General features: G+C 53.0%; 1 protein-coding gene across 2 annotated transcripts in view; it reads right to left on the reverse strand.

Moving 5' to 3' along the window:
* atg9a (ATG9 autophagy related 9 homolog A (S. cerevisiae)) overlaps nt 1–20,325 on the reverse strand; it is a 79,165-nt gene that overhangs the window by 56,296 nt on the left and 2,544 nt on the right. Inside the window, exons 2-3 of one of the 2 annotated variants that reach the window (XM_038790221.1) lie at nt 13,243–13,437; nt 5,415–5,458 (exon numbers count right to left, since the gene is read on the reverse strand). In XM_038790221.1, coding sequence (XP_038646149.1) covers nt 5,415–5,458; nt 13,243–13,345 — 147 coding nt within the window. In that variant the 5' untranslated portion in view covers nt 13,346–13,437. Of the gene's footprint in view, nt 1–5,414; nt 5,459–13,242; nt 13,438–20,325 lie in introns of those variants that run through there. The other variant, XM_038790222.1, reaches the window with a different exon arrangement.

The following is a 20,325-nucleotide window of genomic DNA, read 5'->3' on the forward strand; positions in this document are numbered from 1 at the left end:
ATGGTCCTGCTGGTCGTGGCCGCAGATGGTGACATTATCGAGGTACGGGAAGGTAGCCCGTAATCCGTACTTGTCGACCATTCGGTCCATCTCCCGTTGGAAGACCGAGACCCCATTTGTGACACCGAATGGAACCCTGAGGAAGTGGTGGAGGCGCCCATCTGCCTCAAACGCGGTGTACTTGCGGTCACTCGCACGGATGGGGAGCTGGTGATAAGCAGACTTGAGGTCCACCGTGGAGAAGACTTTATATTTTGCAATCTCGTTTACCATGGCGGAAATACGGGGGAGAGGATACGCGTCCAGTTGCGTAAACCTGTTGATGGTCTGTCTATAGTCGATGACCATCCGGTTTTTCTCCCCAGTCCGGACCACTAGCACTTGGGCTCGCCAGGGGCTGTTGCTGGCCTCGATGACCCCTTCCTTCAGCAACCTCTGGACCTCGGACCTGATGAAGGACCGGTCCTGGGCGCTGTACCGTCTGCTCCGGGTCGCGACGGGTTTGCAATCGGGGGTGAGATTAGCAAACGGGGGGGGTCCACTTTGAGGGACGCGAGGCTGCAGACAGTGAGGGGGGGTATAGGGCCGCCAAATTGGAAGGTCAAGCTCTGCAGGTTGCACTGGAAGTCCAGTCCTAGGAGTGCCGGTGCGCAAAAGTCGGGGAGGAAAAAGAGTTTATAATTTTTAAAAACCTTCCCTTGGACCGTGAGGTCCGCGATGCAGCACCCGGTGATGTGGACGGAGTGCGAACCTGAGGCTAACCCCATTGTGTGTTTTACAGGGTGGACAGGGAGCGCGCAGCATCTTACCGTGCCAGGGTGTACGAAGCTTTCCGTGCTCCCGGAGTCCAGCAGACAGCCCGTCTTGTGGCCGTTGAGGTAGATCAGCGTTGTCGTTTTGGCGAGCGTGCATGGACGTGACTGGTCGAGCTGAATGGCCGCGAGCCGTGGAGAAAATCAATATTCGTCGTTGTAGTGGAGAAGATCCATCGTCGTAGTCGTCGTCGGCCGAGTAGGTGCTGGCAGGCCCTTGTGTGCCAGTCCAGGATGGCGGTGCCCAGGACCCGTACGTGGTGTCCGGGACCCAAGATGGCGGCGCCCGCGGGACCCCCGTGGTTGAGGGGGGCGGGGTTAGCGGTGCCGGCGGGCCGATCGGAGCGGCTGAGAGCGGGGGCAGAGAGCGCGCAGGCCGGGCGCAGGGGCCCGGAGGCGGGGGGGGGAGAGATTGGCGCGGTGCGCTGGAAGGGCCCGGAGGGGGAGATCCCCGGTCGCTGCGCGGTACAGCAGCGCCCGATTTGGCCTGGCAGACTGACGAAAAATGGCCCTTCTTCCCGCAGCTCTTACAAAGGGCGGAACGGGCTGGGCAGTGCGGGAGGGGGTGTTTGGCAAACCCACAGAAATAGCAGCAGGGTCCCGTGGACTTGTCAGGGCGTCCCGCGGCGCAGGCCTGAGGGGGGTTGGGAGCGGCGGATGGCGGTGGGGAAGCGTGCCAGGAGGCCCAGGGTGCTGCAGCGCGGCTGGGGACATAGGCGCGGGCGTTTAAGTCGGCGACCTCCAGGGAGGTGGAGAGAGTCCGTGCCTCAGTTAGGCTGAGGCCGTCTTTCTCCAGCATCCGCTGGCGGATAGCGACAGGCTGCATCCCAGCCACGTAAGCATCTCTGATCAAAAGTTCCATGTGCTCCGTGGCTGAAACTTGGAGGCAGGTGCAATTCCTCCCCAGGACAGCGAGGGCCTGGTAAAAATCGTCTAAGGACTCACCGGGGAGCTGTTGTCTGGTAGCCAGCAGATGTCGGGCGAACACTCGGTTTACCGGCTTAAGAAACTGTCCTTTGAGCTTATCCATGGCCGCGTCCTAATCTTTTTCTTCCCCTATTATCGCGTAGGCCGCCATGCCCACGCTGTAATGGAGAATATGAAGCTTCTGTGCCATGGTGGGGGGGGGCTGCTTGCGGACACCAGGTAGCTATCGAAACACGCCAGTCAATGTTTGAAGATTTCCGATGCGTTCTGAGTTTGCGGGCTGATGCGGAGGCAGTTGGGCTTGATCCGGAGCTCCATCTTCAAAATTCTAGCTGCTTAAATTGATGTATCATCAATTGAACGCGAGACGAGTCGCTGTACAAAAGAATGGCTTTAATCAGCTAGATGTTAGCCCTGCGGTCGATTACAGTATAAGTATGACTGCCGGGAGTACTGGGTATTTATACCCCGCCCTGGAGTCGGGGTTAACTCAGCCTCTCGAGCAATCGGGGAGCCGTCACATGACTGGTCTCAACCAATCGGTCGAGAGGCACATGACCTACAAGGGCCAATGGTAAGCCGGTGTTCTGCACCAATGGCAGGCAGCTATGTTAATCATACCACCACAGATATCTCCCTGAGAAAGAGGGTACTGAGACACCAATCAGTGTACAGATATCTCCCTGAGAGAGAGAGGGACTGAGAGGCGCCAGTCAGTGTACAGATATCTCCCTGAGAGAGAGGGACTGAGAGGCGCCAGTCAGTGTACAGATATCTCCCTGAGAGAGAGGGGACTGAGAGACATCAGTCAGTGTACAGATATCTCCCTGAGAGAGAGAGAGAGAGAGAGAGAGAGAGAGGGGACTGAGAGACCTCAGTCAGTGTACAGATATCTCCCTGAGAGAGAGAGGGGACTGAGAGGCGCCAGTCAGTGTACAGATATCTCCCTGAGAGAGAGGGGGCTGAGAGACATCAGTCAGTGTACAGATAGCTCCCCGAGAGAGGGGGGACTGAGAGACACCAGTCAGTGTACAGATATCTCCCTGTGAGAGAGAGAGAGAGAGAGAGAGAGGGGGGACTGAGAGACCTCAGTCAGTGTACAGATATCTCCCTGAGAGAGAGAGGGGACTGAGAGGCGCCAGTCAGTGTACAGATATCTCCCTGAGAGAGGGGGGGCTGAGAGACATCAGTCAGTGTACAGATAGCTCCCCGAGAGAGGGGGGACTGAGAGACACCAGTCAGTGTACAGATATCTCCCTGTGAGAGAGAGGGGACTGAGAGACATCAGTCAGTGTACAGATATCTCCCTGAGAGTGAGGGGACTGAGAGACACCAGTCAGTGTACAGATATCTCCCTGTGAGAGGGGACTGAGAGACATCAGTCAGTGTACAGATATCTCCCTGAGAAAGAAGAGACTGAGAGATACCAGTCAGTGTACAGATATTTCCCTGAGAGAGAGAGGGGGCTGAGAGACACCAGTCAGTGTACAGATATTTCCCTGTGAGAGAGAGGGGACTGAGAGACACAAGTCAGTGTACAGATATCTCCCTGAGAGAGGGGGGACTGAGAGACACCAGTCAGTGTACAGATATCTCCCTGAGAGAGAGAGGGGACTGAGAGACACCAGTCAGTGTACAGTTATCTCCCTGAGAGAGAGGGGGGACTGAGAGACACCAGTCAGTGTACAGATATCTCCCTGTGAGAGAGGGGGACTGAGAGACATCAGTCAGTGTATAGATATCTCCCTGAGAGAGAGGGGACTGAGAGACACAAGTCAGTGTACAGATATCTCCCTGAGAAAGAGGGGACTGAGAGACACCAGTCAGTGTACAGATATCTCCCTGAGAGAGAGGGGGGACTGAGAGACACAAGTCAGTGTACAGATATCTCCCTGAGAGAGGGGACTGAGAGACACCAGTCAGTGTACAGATATCTCCCTGAGAGAGGGGACTGAGAGACACCAGTCAGTGTACAGATATCTCCCTGAGAGAGAGAGGGGACTGAGAGACACCAGTCAGTGTACAGATATCTCCCCGAGAGAGATGGGACTGATATACTAGTCAATGTAATAATATTTTTATTAATGATATGGAGATGCCGGCGTTGGACTGGGGTGAGTACAGTAAGAAATCTTACACCAGGTTAAAGTTCAACATGCTTGTTTCAAACACGAGCTTTCGGAGCACTGCTCCTTCCTCGGGTTAATGAAGCGGTATGTTCCAGAAACATATCGACAAATTCAAAGATGCCAGACAATGCTTCGAATGCGAGCATTTGCGGGTAATCAAATCTTTACAGATCCAGAGAGAGGGGTAACCCCAGGTTAAAGAGGTGTGAATTGTCTCAAGCCAGGACAGTTGGTAGGATTTTGCAAGCCCAGGCCAGATGGTGGGGGGTGAATGTAATGCGACATGAATCCTAGGTCCCGGTTGAGGCCGCACTCATGTGTGCGGAACTTGGCTATCAGTTACTGCTCGGCGATTCTGCGTTGTCGCGTGTCCTGAAGGCCGCCTTGGAGAACGCTTACCCGGAGATCAGAGGCTGAATGCCCTTGACTGCTGAAGTGTTCCCCGACTGGAAGGGAACATTCCTGCCTGGTGATTGTCGCACGATGCCCGTTCATCCGTTGTCGCAGTGTCTGCATGGTCTCGCCAATGTACCACGCTTCGGGACATCCTTTCCTGCAGCGTATGAGGTAGACAACGCTGGACGAGTCGCACGAGTATGTGCCGCGTACCTGGTGGGTGGTGTTTCCACGTGTAATGGTGGGATCCATGTCGATGATCTGGTACGTCTTGCAGAGATTGCCATGGCAGGGTTGTGTGGTGTCGTGGTCGCTGTTCTGAAGGCTGGGTAGTTTGCTGCAAACAATGGTTTGTTTGAGGTTGCGCGGTTGTTTGAAGGCAAGTAGTGGGGGTGTGGGGATGACCTTCATGATAACGTGTTGGAGGCTGCAAAGAAGATGCCGGCGTTTCTCCGCTCCGGGGAAGTACTGGACGACGAAGGGTACTCTGTCAGTTGTGTCCCATGTTTGTCTTCTGAGGAGGTCGGTGCGGTTTTTTGCTGTGGCGCGTTGGAACTGTCGATCGATGAGTCGAGTGCCATATCCCGTTCGTACGAGGGCATCTTTCAGCGTCTGTTATGCTCCTCCTCGACTGAGCAGATCCTGTGTATACAGAGGGTTGTCCATAGGGGATGGCTTCTTTAATGGGTTTATTGTCACAAGTAGGTTTACATTAACACTGCAATGAAGTTAGTGTGAAAAGCCCCTAGTCGCCACATTCCGGCGCCTGTTCGGGTACACGGAGGGAGAATTCACAATGTCCAATTCACCTAACAGCACGTCGTTCGGGACTTGTGGGAGGAAACCGGAGCACCCGGAGGAAACCCACGCAGACACGCGGAGAACGTGGAGACTCTGTAGTGACCCAAGCCAGCAATCGAGCCAGGGTCCCTGGTGCTGTAAAGCTACAGTGCTAACCACTGCGCTGCGGCCCCTGTCAGTGTAGAAATCGTTTGATCGCTCTGTGTGTGAAATCAGCTGCAGAGATATGTTAATTGCCAGGTACTTGTTCTGATAAAAGTCACTGCCATTGAAGGAACTGAACAAGTAACTGGTACAAACCCAACTGGCCTCAGTCTCAGAGGCTGATGGACACAATCCAAAAGGATATTCTGGAGAAGAACAGATCCAGGTTCTCAATGTGATGCCATGGAGCTGCGCAAAATGAAACAGAAGGATTAGAAATTCTAAGAAACCTTTGTCATTACCAGACAGGAGACTATTGGTTGCACTGGAGGAGTGGGCAAAGTTTGATGAAATATTGTTTTACAGGGAAGGGACAGACAGTTTGAGTTTCTGAGAGGGGCTTTTGGTCTCTCAGAGGGGTCTGTTCTAGACCACCTCAGTTCATTGCGAACTGGGTCCGGGGGTAGTTCCAGGGACTTGTGTCATGAATAAAGTAAATACTGCAGCAAATCATGGGATGCTGCAAAGAGATATTGATGTGATGGAATGGGCAAAAAGAACAGATAGAATTCACTAAATATGAGGTGGGACAGTTCAGCAGAACGTGTAGAAAGCAGACAAATGTGAAAGGGGGAACAGTGACGATGCAGAACGGGATGTTCAGCCTCAATAGACATAAATGGCAATAAGCTTGAGTGGAGAAGGTGATAAAACATCAACAGATTTTTGCCGAGATATACCGAATAAAAAAGCAGAGCTGCGCTGGTGGATAAACCCAGAGGTGGTTATTGTACAGTGTTGAGTTCGCAGGAAGAAAGTTGAGCTGAGAGAGAGGGGGTGGACCGCACAGATGAACTGGGAGGCTGCCAGTGGTTATTCAACCTCTTAGCTATCAGGAGAGGTTGAATAAACTCGGTTTATTCTCACTGGAACGAAGGAGGTTGAGGGGCGACCTGATAGAGGTCTACAAAATTATGAGAGGCATAGACAGAGTGGATATTCAGAGGCTTTTTCCCAGGGTAGAGGGGTCAATTACTAGGGGGCATAGGTTTAAGGTGCGAGGGACGAGGTTTAGAGGAGATGTACGGGGCAAGTCTTTTAACACAGAGGGTAGTGGGTGCCTGGAACTCGCTGCCGGAGGAGGTGGTGGAAGCAGGGACGATAGTGACATTTAAGGGACAGCTTGATAAATACACGAATAGGGATGGAAAAGAGGGATACGGACCCCGTACCAGCCTACCCGAACAGGTGCCGGAATGTGGCGACTAGGGGCTTTTCACAGTAACTTCATTGAAGCCTACTCGTGACAATAAGCGATTTTCATTTTCTAGGACAAACAGAGTTATTATCTCTGGGTTGTTACCCGTGCCACGTGCTAGCGAGACGAGGAATAGGGAGAGAGAGCAGTTGAACACGTGGCTACAGGGATGGTGCAGGAGGGAGGGTTTCAGATTCCTGGACAATTGGGGCTCATTCTGGGGTAGGTGGGACCTCTACAAACGGGATGGTCGACACCTGGACCAGAGGGATACCAATATCCTGGGGGGGAAATTTGCAAATGCTCTTCGGGAGGGTTTAAACTAGTTCAGCAGGGGATTGGGAACCTGAATTGTAGCTCCAGTATACAGGAGGTTGAGAGTAGTGAGGTCATGAGTAAGGTTTCAAGGTTGCAGGAGTGTACCGGCAGGAAGGAAGGTGGTTTAAAGTGCGTCTACTTCAATGCCAGGAGCATCGGAATAAGGTGGGTGAGCTTGCGGCATGGGTTAGTACCTGGGACTTCGATGTTGTGGCCATTTCGGAGACATGGATAGAGCAGGGACAGGAATGGTTGTTGCAGGTGCCGGGGTTTAGATATTTCAGTAAGCTCAGGGAAGGTGGTAAAAGAGGGGGAGGGGTGGCATTGTTAGTCAAGGACAGTATTATGGTGGCTGAGAGGACATTTGATGAGGACTCGAATACTGAGGTAGTATGGCTGAGTTAAGAAACAGGAAAGGAGAGGTCACCCTGTTAGGGCTTTCCTATAGGCCTCCGAAAAGTTCCAGAGATGTAGAGAAAAGGATTGCAAAGATGATTCTGGATAGGAGCGAAAATAACAGGGTAGTTGTTATGGGGGACTTTAACTTTCCAAATACTGACTGGAAACTCTATAGATTGAGTACTTTAGATGGGTCCGTTTTTGTCCAATGTGTGCAGGAGGGTTTCCTGATGCAGTATGTAGATAGGCCAACAAGAGGCGATGCCGTATTGGATTTGGTACTGGGTAATGAACCAGGAGAGGTGTTAGATTTGGAGGTAGGTGAGCACTTTGGTAATAGTGACCACAATTCGATTACGTTTACCCTCATCCACCTGTTTGGTCACCTTCTCAAAAAACTCAATAAGGTTTGTGAGGCATGACCTACCCTTCACAAAACCGTGTTGACTATCGCTAATCAACTTGTTCTTTTCAAGATGATTATAAACCCTATCTCATAACCTTTTCCAACATTTTACCCACAACCGAAGTAAGGCTCACAGGTCTATAATTACCAGGGTTGTCTCTATTCCCCTTCTTGAACAAGGGGACAACATTTGCTATCCTCCAGTCTTCCGGCACTATTCCTGTCGACAAAGACGACATAAAGATCAAAGACAAAGGCTCTGCAATCTCCTCCCTGGCTTCCCAGAGAATCCTAGGATAAATCCCATCTGGCCCAGGGGACTTATCTATTTTTACACTTTCCAAAATTGCTAACACCTCCTCCTTGTGAACCTCAATCCCATCTAGCCTGGTCGACTGAACCTGAGTATTCTCCTCGACAACATTGTCTTTCTCCAGTGTAAACACTGACGAAAAATATCCATTTAACGCTTCCCCTATCTCCTCTGATTCAGGTTGTTGGAGGGGGAGAGGATGTCTGATACAGTCCAGGGTGGGTCGGTTGTTTGAGGGGGAGAGGATGTCTGATACAGTCCAGGGTGGGTCGGTTGTTTGAGGGGGAGAGGATGTCTGTCAGTGATGTGGGAGTGCCCCCTGTGAATCATGTACATATATTTTGGGTCTGCCCAAAGCTGGAAAGGTTTTGGAGGACGGTGCTCAGTGCCATTTTTGGGGTTCTACACGTGGAGGTGGAGCCCGGTGCCCGAGAAGCCACATTGAGGGTGTCGGACTGGCTGGAGTTGCAGGCAGGAGTGGGACAGATGTTTCAGCCTTCGCCTCGCTGATCGCTTGCAGGCGGCTCACGTTGGGGTGGAGATCAATTTCTCTACCCTGACCCTCGGCCTGGCGGGGGGCACCTGTTGGGAGTTTCTGACCTTGAAAATAGTGAAATTTGCTCTAATGGGGGGGGGGGGGGGAGTGATGGCTTCTACAATAGTTGGGGTTTGTTTATTTTGCTTTTTAGTGAGTTGGTCACCGTTGACAGCTAAGGGAGAGGGGGTGGCTGGGGGGGGTGTGGCTGAGGGAGGGGGGTGTGGCTAAGGGAGGGGTTGTGGCTGGGGGGTGGGGCTGAGGGGGGGTGGCTGGGGGGGTGTGGCTGAGGGAGGGGGGTGTGGCTGAGGGAGGGGGGTGTGGCTGAGGGAGGGGGGTGTGGCTGAGGGAGGGGGGGGTGGCTGAGGGAGGGGGGGTGGCTGAGGGAGGGGGGGTGGCTGGGGGGGGGTGGCTGGGGGTGGGTGGCTGAGGGAGGGGGGGTGGCTGAGGGAGGGGGGGTGGCTGAGGGAGGGGGGGTGGCTGGGGGGGTGTGGCTGGGGGGGTGTGGCTGAGGGAGGGGGGTGTGGCTGGGGGGGGTGTGGCTGGGGGGGGGGTGGCTGAGGGAGGGGGGGTGGCTGGGGGTGTGTGGCTGAGGGAGGGGGGGTGGCTGGGGGAGGGGGGGGTGGCTGGGGGAGGGGGGTGGCTGAGGGAGGGGGGGTGGCTGGGGGGGGGGGTGGTATTTGCTGGGTTACAGGGTTTGTGGAGTTATGATTCGTAAATATGTCGAAAAGTTGTGGAATTAAAAAAACTTTTTAAAAACTGGGAGGCTGTTTTAGAGGAGGAAATAGAAATGAGACACAGCCTGTCAGGGCTGTCCACCTTATTCTCCATTCTGTCCTGATGAATGAATCAAATTTGAAAGGGAGCAATCGTCTCCCTATTGCAGAGTAAACCAGCTTGTGTGCAACCAATAAAGTCTATTAAACTTAGACAAGCACTTTTCGCTGACAAACAAACAGGTTCAGGGCCTTGGATGTTGAGGTAGGTGCTGCTGGAAGGGAAAGGTGAAATGGGAAAGGTGGGTGGGGGGCCTGTTGGAGGTCATTGATGAGTGGACCAGGGTTGCCGGGGGACGTTCTGATCAGAAGGGGAGAGGAGAGGGGAGGATGTGTCTTGTGAGATAATGCTGCAAGTGGCAGAAACGGCAGAGGATGTCTGCTGAACACAGAGGTTGATGAGATTGAAGGTGAGGACAAGGGAAACTCGTTGTAAAAGGAAAGGGGAGACTTCAGCCTGAGTGAGACAGAAACCACAGGAGTATATTTGGGAACTTGGTTCAAAGTGGGAATTTGAGGCATCGGAGGAAGGAGGTACTTTATCATAGAATTTACAGTGCAGAAGGAGGCCATTCAGCCCATCGAGTCTGCACCGGCTCTTGGAAAGAGCACCCTACCCGAGGTCAACACCTCCCCCTATCCCCGTAACCCAGTAACCCCACCCAACACTAAGGGCAATTTTGGACACTAAGGGCAATTTATCATGGCCAATCCACCTAACCTGCACATCTTTGGACTGTGGGAGGAAACCGGAGCACCCGGAGGAAACCCACGCACACACGGGGAGGATGTGCAGACTCCACACAGACAGTGACCCGAGCCGGGAATCGAACCCGGGACCCTGCAGCTGTGAAGCAATTGAGCTAACCACTGTGCTACCATGCTGCCTAGGTGAGGTTTATGGTGAGATTTCAGAATGCTGGGAGTTGGGTAATTAAGAGAGTGAGGGAAGGAAGGAAAGAAGTGAGTTTTAAACCAGCTTTAAACAGAGTTCACTCAGGCTCTGCCCACAGCTGCACCTTGTTAATTAGGTAACTGGATTCAGCCAACGTTCAGAAGTGGGTCAGACAATATAAAACTGAGCCATTTTACTGGGCTGACATCGAGCTGCATTTGAGTGCTAAAGTGGGAGTTCGGTGAGGAGGGAGCGAGGTGCTCCTTTCATTTCCTAAAAGAGCATGAGGAGAGCCGGGCGTTTATAAAGAGTGCAGTTAACGGGGAGCAGATTGCGGAGGGCGGAGTTCCAGCCGGTGAGTGTATAAACCTACCTCGGGGGTTTGGGCCCAGTTTAGGGGGCCGGTTCGGAGGGCGGGGCCGGTTCAGAGGGTGGGGCCGGTTCAGAGGGCGGGGCCGGTTCAGAGGGTGGGGCCGGTTCAGAGGGCGGGGCCGGTTCGGAGGGCGGGGCCGGTTCAGAGGGTGGGGCCAGTTCGGAGGGCGGGGCTGGTTCAGAGGGCGGGGCCGGTTCAGAGGGCGGGGCCGGTTCAGAGGGCGGGGCCGGTTCAGAGGGCGGAGTTCCAGCTGATGAGTGTATAAACCTACTCGGGGATCAGTCCCAGTTCAGGGAGCAGATTGCAGAGGGTGGAGTTCCAGCTGATGAGTGTATAAACCTACTCGGGGATCATTCCCAGTTCAACAACGGAGGTTGAGGGGCGACCTGATAGAGGTCTACAAAATTATGAGGGGCATAGACAGAGTGGATAGTCAGAGGCTTTTTCCCCCAGAGTAGAGGGATGAATTACTAGGGGCATAGGTTTAAGGTGCGAGGGGCAAGGTTTAGAGGAGATGTGCAAGGGAAGTGTTTTTACACAGAGGGTAGTGGGTGCCTGGAACTCGCTGCCGGAGGAGATGGTGGAAGCAGGGACAATAGTGACGTTTAAGGGGCATGAAATGAAAAAATGAAAATCGCTTATTGTCACAAGTAGGCTTCAAATGAAGTTACTGTGAAAAGCCCCTAGTCGCCACATTCCGGCACCTGTCCGGGGAGGCTGGTACGGAATTGAACCGTGCTGCTGGACTGCTTGTTCTGCTTTAAAAGCCAGCGATTTAGCCCTATCTAAACCAGCCCCTATCGTGACAAATACATGAATAGGATGGGATTAGAGAGATACGGACCCCGGAAGTGTAGAAGATTTTAGTTTAGATGGGCAGCATGGTCGGCACAGGCTTGGAGGGTTGAAGGGCCTGTTCCTGTACATTTTGTTCTTTGTTCAGGGAGCATATTCTGAGGGTGGAGTTCCAGCTGGTGAGTGTATGAGCATACCTCAGGGATTCAGGCCCAGTTCAGGGAGCAGATCTAGTGGGTGGGGTTACAGCCGGTGAGTGTACAAGCCTACCTCGGGAATCAGGCCCAGTTCAGGGAGCAGATCTAGTGGGCGGGGTTCCAGCCGGTGAGTAAACAGTAACTGACGTCAGGAGACAACCACTGAAAAAGTGACATCACAGGAAAGCTGTGACTTGATTGGCTGGTAGGAAATCTGAAGTCGATTTGAAAATAAAACAGTTAAACTAATTAAACCTAACTAATTAATTACTTAATTATAAGTAGAGGGGTATCTTAACCAGAGGCAGGAGATTACCGTATTTAGCATTTTACGTTTGCAGGAGAAATCTACTGCTAGGAAGCATTTAATTTAATAAGTATTTATTGGCAGTTAGAGGGGTAAAATGCTTCACTTGAGAGATGTGGGAGATCCATGAAGCTTCCAGTATTCCGAGCAACTACATCTGCAGGAAGTGTACCCAATGGCAGCTCCTCACAGACTGCATGGTTCGGTTGGAGCAGCAGTTAGGAGCATGCAGGTGGCGGAAAGCGTCATAGATAGGAGTTATAGAGACGTGGTCACACCCAAGGTGCTGGCAGACAGATGGGTGACCGCTAGAAAGGGCAGGCAGTGCAGGAACCCCTGTGGCTGTCCCCCTCTCTAACAGGTATACCGTTTTGGATACTGTTGGGGGGGATAGCCTATCAGGGAAAACAACAGCAACCAGAACCACAACTAGCTCTGTTGCTCAGCAGGGGAGGGCAGAATGCAGGAGAGTGATAGTTATAGGGGACTCTATAGTAAGGGGCACAGATAGGCGCTTCTGTGGATGTGAAAGAGACTCCAGATTGTGTGTTGACTCCCTGGTGCCAGGTACAGCATGTCTCTGAACAGGCAGAAAGCATTCTGAAAGGGGACGGTGGAGAGCCAGAGGTCGGAGTACACATAGGCACTAACGGCATAGGCAGGAAGAGCGATGAGGTCCTGCAGGGGGGGGTTCAGGGAGTTGGGTAGAAAGTTTTTACAAAAAGCAGGACCTCTCGGGCTGTAATCTCAGGATTACTCCCTGTGCCACGTGCCAGTGAGGCTAGAAATAGGAGGATAGAGCGGCTAAACACGTGGCTAAACTGGTGGTGTAGGAGGAAGGATCTCTTCAGGGAAGGACGGGTTGCATCTCAATTGGCAGAGAGGTTTGCGCGAGTCACTCGGGAGGATTTAAACTAGTATGGCAGGGGGGTGGGAACCAGAGCAATGGGTTAGAAAGTGAATTAACTGAAGGGGAACTAGTGAGTAGGGTCAGTAAGACTCCGAGGAAGAGCAGGCAGGCTATGGTTACCGATCAGAGTCTGGTGGATTGAAGTGCATATGTTTCAATGTGACAGGTAAGGCAGAGGAACTTAGAGTTTGGATTAGTCCTTGGAACTATGATGTTGTTGCCATGGAGATTGGATTTATTTATTTTCACGTGTACCGAGGTACAGCGAAAAGTATTTTTCTGCGAGCAGCTCAAACAGATCATTTAGTACATGGGAATAAAATACAAAATACATAATAGGGCAACAAGGTCCACAATGTTAAATACATAAACACCGGCATTGGATGAAGCATACAGGGTGTAGTGTTAATAAGGTCAGTCAATATGAGGGTCATTTAGGAGTCTGGTGACAGTGGGGAAGAAGCTGTTTTTGAATCTGTTCATGCGTGTTCTCAGACTTCTGTATCTCCTGCCCGATGGAGGAAGTTGCAAGCAAAGATCATTCAACTTACATTTGCCACCATCAGCCACATGAACCAGCAGATCTTCCTCCCCGGGTGGGGAATCAGTGTAGGAGGACTGCAGCCGCTGGTATTCGGTGGTGAACACTGCCATCTCACACTGCCATCCCTCACGCGGTGCCAGGCACTCTCCTCCTCATTCAATCAGGCAGGGGGAATACCCAAAACACTCAGCAAGGCTTGGACCTGCCAAGAGAACAAAAGGACAAATAACTTCCAGCAGCCACAGATTGCATCCCAGCACCCAGACATTTCCACAAATCTCAAGCTGCAGTGACTAACGGAGCGACAATTTCAATAGGAGAAACTGAACTGGGCCAATCCAGTCAATACAAGGCTATAAGAGAGGTCGGGGAGCACCCGCTGGGGTGGCATGGTAGCACAGTGGTTAACACTGCTCCCTCACAACCCCAGGGTCCCAGGTTCGATTCCCGGCTTGGGTCACTGTCTGTGTGGAGTCTGCGCGTTCTCCCTGTGTCTGCGTGGGTTTCCTCCCACAGTGTCCAAAGACGTGCAGGTTAGGTGGATAGGTCATGCAAAATTGCCCCTTCATGTCCAAAAGGTTAGGGGGGGTTACTGGGTTACAGGGATAGGGTGGAGAGTGTGGGCTTGTGTAGGGTGCTCTTTCCGAATGGGCCGAATGGCCTCCTTCACTGTAAATTCGATGACATAGACACCGGCATCGGGTGAAGCATACAGGAGTGTTATATTAATTAGGTTAGTCCATAAGAGGGTTGTTTTATGTGTGTGTGCACATATATAATAATAATCTTTATTATTGTCACAAGCAGGCTTACATTAACACTGCAATGAAGTTACTGTGAAAAGCCCCTAGTCGCCACATTCCGGCGCCTGTTCGGGTACACAGAGGGAGAATTCAGAATGTCCAATTCACCAAACAGCACTTCTCTGTGGGAGGAAACCGGAGCACCCGGAGGAAACCCACACAGACATGGGGAGAACGTACAGACACAGGGAGAACGTGCAGACTCCGCACAGACAGTGACTCAAGCCGGGAATCAAACCTGGGACCCTGGAGCTCTGAAGCAACAGTGCTAACCACTGTTACCGTGCTGCCCTGAGCGCGTGAAGGAGTGAGCCCAAAAGTGGATCCAGTGCTGCTGCTGGGTGCCAGTGCCTGGATGGACAGTGGATCCAGTGCTGCTGCTGGGTGCCAGTGCCTGGATGGACAGTGGATCCAGTGCTGCTGCTGGGTGCCAGTGCCTGGATAGACAGTGGATCCAGTGCTGCTGCTAGGTGCCAGTGCCTGGATGGACAGTGGATCCAGTGCTGCTGTTGGGTGCCAGTGCCTGGATGGACAGTGGATCCAGTGCTGCTGCTAGGTGCCAGTGCCTGGATGGACAGTGGATCCAGTGCTGCTGCTGGATGCCAGTGCCTGGATGGACAGTGGATCCAGTGCTGCTGCTGGGTGCCAGTGCCTGGATGGACAGTGGATCCAGTGCTGCTGCTAGGTGCCAGTGCCTGGATGGACAGTGGATCCAGTGCTGCTGCTGGGTGCCAGTGCCTGGATGGACAGTGGATCCAGTGCTGCTGCTGGATGCCAGTGCCTGGATGGACAGTGGATCCAGTGCTGCTGCTGGGTGCCAGTGCCTGGATGGACAGTGGATCCAGTGCTGCTGCTGGATGCCAGTGCCTGGATGGACAGTGGATCCAGTGCTGCTGTTGGGTGCCAGTGCCTGGATGGACAGTGGATCCAGTGCTGCTGCTAGGTGCCAGTGCCTGGATGGACAGTGGATCCAGTGCTGCTGTTGGGTGCCAGTGCCTGGATGCGCAGGAGATCCAGTGCTGCTGCTGGGTGCCAGTGCCTGGATGGACAGTGGATCCAGTACTGCTGCTGGGTGCCAGTGCCTGGATGGACAGTGGATCCAGTGCTGCTGCTGGGTGCCAGTGCCTGGATGGACAGTGGATCCAGTGCTGCTGCTGGGTGCCAGTGCCTGGATGGACAGTGGATCCAGTGCTGCTGCTGGGTGCCAGTGCCTGGATGGACAGTGGATCCAGTGCTGCTGCTGGGTGCCAGTGCCTGGATGGACAGTGGATCCAGTGCTGCTGCTGGAAAGGGGCTGTTTAGCACACTGGGCTAAATCGCTGGCTTTGAAAGCAGACCAAGCAGGCCAGCAGCACGGTTCAATTCCCGTAACAGCCTCCCCGGACAGGCGCCGGAATGTGGCGACTAGGGGCTTTTCACAGTAACTTCATTTGAAGCCTACTCGTGACAATAAGCGATTTTCATTTTCATTTTTCGGATGCCAGTGCCTGGAAGGAAATTAGCAAATCAGATGGGTTTTTAGGACAATCTACAAATGTGTCATGGTCATCATTAGACTTTTAATTCCAGATTTCTTGTTATTGAATTCAAATTTTATTATCTGACTTGGTGGGATTCGAACTCGGGACCCCAGAGCAAATCCCTGGGTCTCTGATTAGTCCTGTGACAATATCACTGCCTCCCCTATAACCTATCCCAGGGTAGGCAGGAATGTAGTGTTAAATAAAGTCACAATCTTATCAGCCATGATGTTATTGAACGGTGGAGCAGGGCCAAGAGGTCGAGTGACCCATTCCTGCTCCAAATACATATGTTCATATGAAAAAAATAGAGTAAACTAGCCAGTAACATAACAGATTGAAGAGCATTTCTAAGTATCTGAAAAGGAGGGGAGTAGTTAAAGTTAATGTTGGTCCGTTAGAATCAGAGATAGGAGAAATTATTATGGGGAATGAGGAAATGACAGATACTGAACAAATATTTTGTGCCTGTCTTTATAGCAGAAGCCACAGATTACATACCAGAAACAGATAGTAACCTAGGGGCTAAGGATAGTGAGGAAATTAATGTCAACACAGAGGTATGGGAGGAACTTATGAAAAAAGAGAGCTGGATATATATTTGAAACGGACTAATTTGGAGGGCTACGGAGATGGGGCTGGAGAACGAGACTCAATGAGGTTGCTCTTTTGCGAGCTGGTGCAGACACGATGGGCTGAATGGCCTCCTTCTGTGCTGTAAATAACAAACCAACAATAACTAAAATGTGACAAATCCCCAGGACCCAATGCCCCACAAGAGAGTATGTCTGGGGTGCGTGGGGTCCTGCAGGACCTGCAGCACTGATTATTTTTTTTTTTTAATAATTTTTATTGAGAAATTTTGATTTTATACAACATTGACGCACCTTAGTAAAATACCGAAAATAACAATAATATTAACAATCATATACATTCGCCCCATCCCCATGAACAACCCAGCATTTTAACAACAACGCATATTAACACACTATAAAGTTACAGAATAAACACTACAATAATGCACCCCCCCCCCCCCCCCCCCCCCCCCCCCCCCCCCCCCCCCGGGGTTGCTGCTGCTATTGACCCAGTTACCTATCTCTGAGCCAGGAAGTCCAGAAAAGGCTGCCATCGTTTATAGAACCCTTGTATTGATCCTCTCAGGGCAAATTTGACCTTTTCCAATTTTATAAATCCCGCCATGTCACTGATCCAGGTCTCCACACTTGGGGGCCTCGCATCCTTCCACTGTAGCAGAATCCTTCGGCGGGCTACTAGGGACGCAAAGGCCAGGACACCGGCCTCTTTCCCTCCTGCACTCCCGGCTCTACCGCAACTCCAAAAATCGCGAGTCCCCAACCTGGTTTGACCCTGGATCCAACCACCCTCGACACCGTCCTCGCCACCCCCTTCCAGAATTCTTCCAGTGCTGGGCATGCCCAGAACATATGGGCGTGGTTCGCAGGACTCCCCGAACATCTGGTGCACCTGTCCTCACCCCCGAAGAACCTACTCATCCTAGTCCCGGACATGTGGGCCCGGTGCAGCACCTTAAATTGGATGAGACTAAGCCTCGCACATGAGGAGGAAGAGTTGACTCTCTCCAAGGCATCCGCCCAAGTCCCGTCCTCTATCTGCTCCCCGAGTTCCCCCTCCCATTTCGCCTTCAGCTCCTCCACTGACGACTCCTCCACCTCCTGCATTACCTTATAGATGTCAGACACCTTCCCCTCTCCTACCCACACCCCCGAAAGCACTCTGTCCATCGTCCCCTGCGAGGGCAGCAAAGGGAATCCCTCTACCTGTCGCCTAGCAAACGCCTTTACCTGCAGGTATCTAGAACATAGAACAGTACAGCACAGAACAGGCCCTTCGGCCCTCAATGTTGTGCCGAGCCATGATCACCCTACTCAAACCCACGTATCCACCCTATATCCGTAGCCCAACAACCCCCCCCCCCCTTTACCTTACTTTTTTATTAGGACACTACGGGCAATTTAGCATGGCCAATCCACCTAACCCGCACATCTTTGGACTGTGGGAGGAAACCGGAGCACCCGGAGGAAACCCACGCACACAGGGGGAGGACGTGCAGACTCCACACAGACAGTGACCCAGCCGGGAATCGAACCTGGGACCCTGGAGCTGTGAAGCATTTATGCTAACCACCATGCTACCCTGCTGCCCCCTATCTGAACATGTTCCCCTGGGGAAGGCCAAATTTATCTTCCAGTTCCCCCAGGCCCGCAAACCTCCCGCCAATAAACAGGTCCCTCAATTTGCTGATGCCCGCCCTTTGCCACCCCCTGAATCCCCCATCCGTGTTCCCCGGGATGAACCGATGGTTGCCACCCAGTGGAGCCTCCATCGAGCCCCCTGTTTCCCCCCGATGCCGTCTCCATTGTTCCCAGATTCTTAGGGTCGCCGCCACCACCGGGCTCGTGGTAAACCTCTTAGGGGAGAGCGGCAACGGTGCCGTTACCATGGCACCCAGGCTCGTACCTCTACATGACGCCATCTCCATTCTTTTCCACGCCGCCCCTCCCCCCTCCATCACCCATTTACGCACCATTGACACATTGGCTGCCCAATAGTACCCCACAAGGTTGGGCAGTGCCAGCCCACCTCCATCCCTTCCTCGCTCCAGGAACACCCTCCTCACTCTCGGAGTCCCATGTGCCCACACAAAACTCAGAATACTGCTAGTCACTCTCCTAAAGAAGGCCCTGGGGAAAAATATGGGCAGGCACTGAAAAAGGAACAAGAACCTCGGAAGCACTGTCATTTTGACGGACTGCACCCTCCCCGCCAACGACAATGGCAGCATGTCCCACCTCCTGAACTCCTCCTCCATCTGATCTACCAGCCTGGTAAAGTTATGCTTGTGGAGAGTCCCCCAGTCCCTGGCCACTTGCACCCCCAGGTACCTAAAGCTCTCCCCTGCCCGCCTAAGCGGGAGCCTACCAATTCCTTCCTCCTGGTCTCCAGGGTGCACCACAAACACCTCGCTCTTGCCTAAGTTTAATTTATAACCTGAGAAGGTCCCAAACTCGGCTAGTAACTCCATCACTCCCGGCATCCCTCCCACCGGGTCCGCCACATACAGTAACAGGTCGTCGGTATTCAACGACACCCTATGTTCCTCTCCACCTCGCACCAAGCCTCTCCACCTCTCTGAATCTCTCAATGCCATCGCCAGCGGCTCGATTGCCAGTGCAAACAACAAGGGGGACAAGGGGCAACCCTGCCTGGTCCCTCGGTAAAGCCGGAAGTACTCCGACCTCCTCCTATTTGTAGCCACGCACGCCATCGGGGCCTCATATAGCAGCCTCACCCATCTAATGAACCCTTCACCATATCCAAACCTCCCCAACACCTCCCATAAGTACCCCCACTCCACTCTATCGAAGGCCTTCTCCGCATCCAGCGCCACCACTATCTCTGCCTCCCCCTCAATCGCCGGCATCATAATGACATTCAGCAATCTCCGCACATTCGTGTTCAGCTGCCTTCCCTTCACAAAACCTGTCTGGTCCTCGTGCACAACCCCTGGCACACAGTCCTCTATCCTGGTGGCCAGGATTTTTGCCAGCACCTTAGCGTCCACGTTGAGGAGAGATATGGGCCTGTATGAACCACACTGCTGGGGGTCCTTGTCCTTCTTTAAAATTAACGAGATCAGCGCCCGTGACATCGTCGGGGGCAAAGTCCCCCCCTCCCACGCTTCATTGAGTGTTCGCACCAGCAAGGGGCCCACTAGATCCACAAACTTTTTATAAAATTCCACCGGGAACCCATCCGGCCCCGGTGCCTTCCCTGACTGCATCTGCCCGATCCCCTTAACTAGCTCCTCCAGCTCAATCGGCGCACCCAACCCCTCCACCTTCTCCTCCTGCACCTTCGGGAAAGAAAGCCCGTCAAGGAACCTCTCCATTCCCCTCCTCTCCCCCGTTGGCTCCGACCGGTACAGTTCCCCGTAAAAATCCTTGAAGACCTCATTCACCTCTACCCCCTTCCGCACCACATTCCCACTCTTATCTCTCACTCCAGCAATCTCCTTAGCCGCATCCCGCTTACGCAGCTGATTGAGCCAGCATCCTACTCGCCTTTTCACCATGTTCGTACACTGCCCCTTGTGCCTTCCTCCACTGTGCCTCCGCCTTTCTAGTGGTCAGCAAATCAAATTTAGCCTGCAGGCTGCGCCTCTCCCCCAACAGTCCCTCCTCTGGTGCCTCTGCATACCTCCTGTCTACCTCCAGCATCTTTCCCACCAGTCTATCCCTCTCACTCCTCTCGCTCCTCTCCCTGTGTGCCCGGATGGATATCAGCTCCCCACGAATTACTGCCTTCAGGGCTTCCCAGACCATCCCCACCTAAACCTCCCCCGTATCATTCACCTCAAGGTACCCCTCAATACTTGCCCGGACCCTCCTACACACCTCCTCCTCCGCCAACAACCCCACATCCAACCGCCACAACGGACGTTGGTCTCGCACCTCTCCCATCTCCAACTCTATCCAATGCGGAGCGTGGTCGGAGATTGCAATGGCCGAATACTCGGCCTCCTCCACTCTCGGAATCAGTCCCCTACTCACCACGAAGAAATCTATCCGAGAGTAGACCCTATGTACGTGGGAGAAGAAAGAGTACTCACGTGCCCTCGGCCTTACAAACCTCCATGGATCCACCCCACCCATCTGGTCCATAAACCCTCTCAGTACCTTGGCCGCCGCCGGCCTCCTACCCGTCCTAGAGCTGGACCGATCCAGT

Source organism: Scyliorhinus canicula, chromosome 2 (assembly GCF_902713615.1).
Source record: "Scyliorhinus canicula chromosome 2, sScyCan1.1, whole genome shotgun sequence".
NCBI classification, from domain to species: domain Eukaryota; kingdom Metazoa; phylum Chordata; class Chondrichthyes; order Carcharhiniformes; family Scyliorhinidae; genus Scyliorhinus; species Scyliorhinus canicula.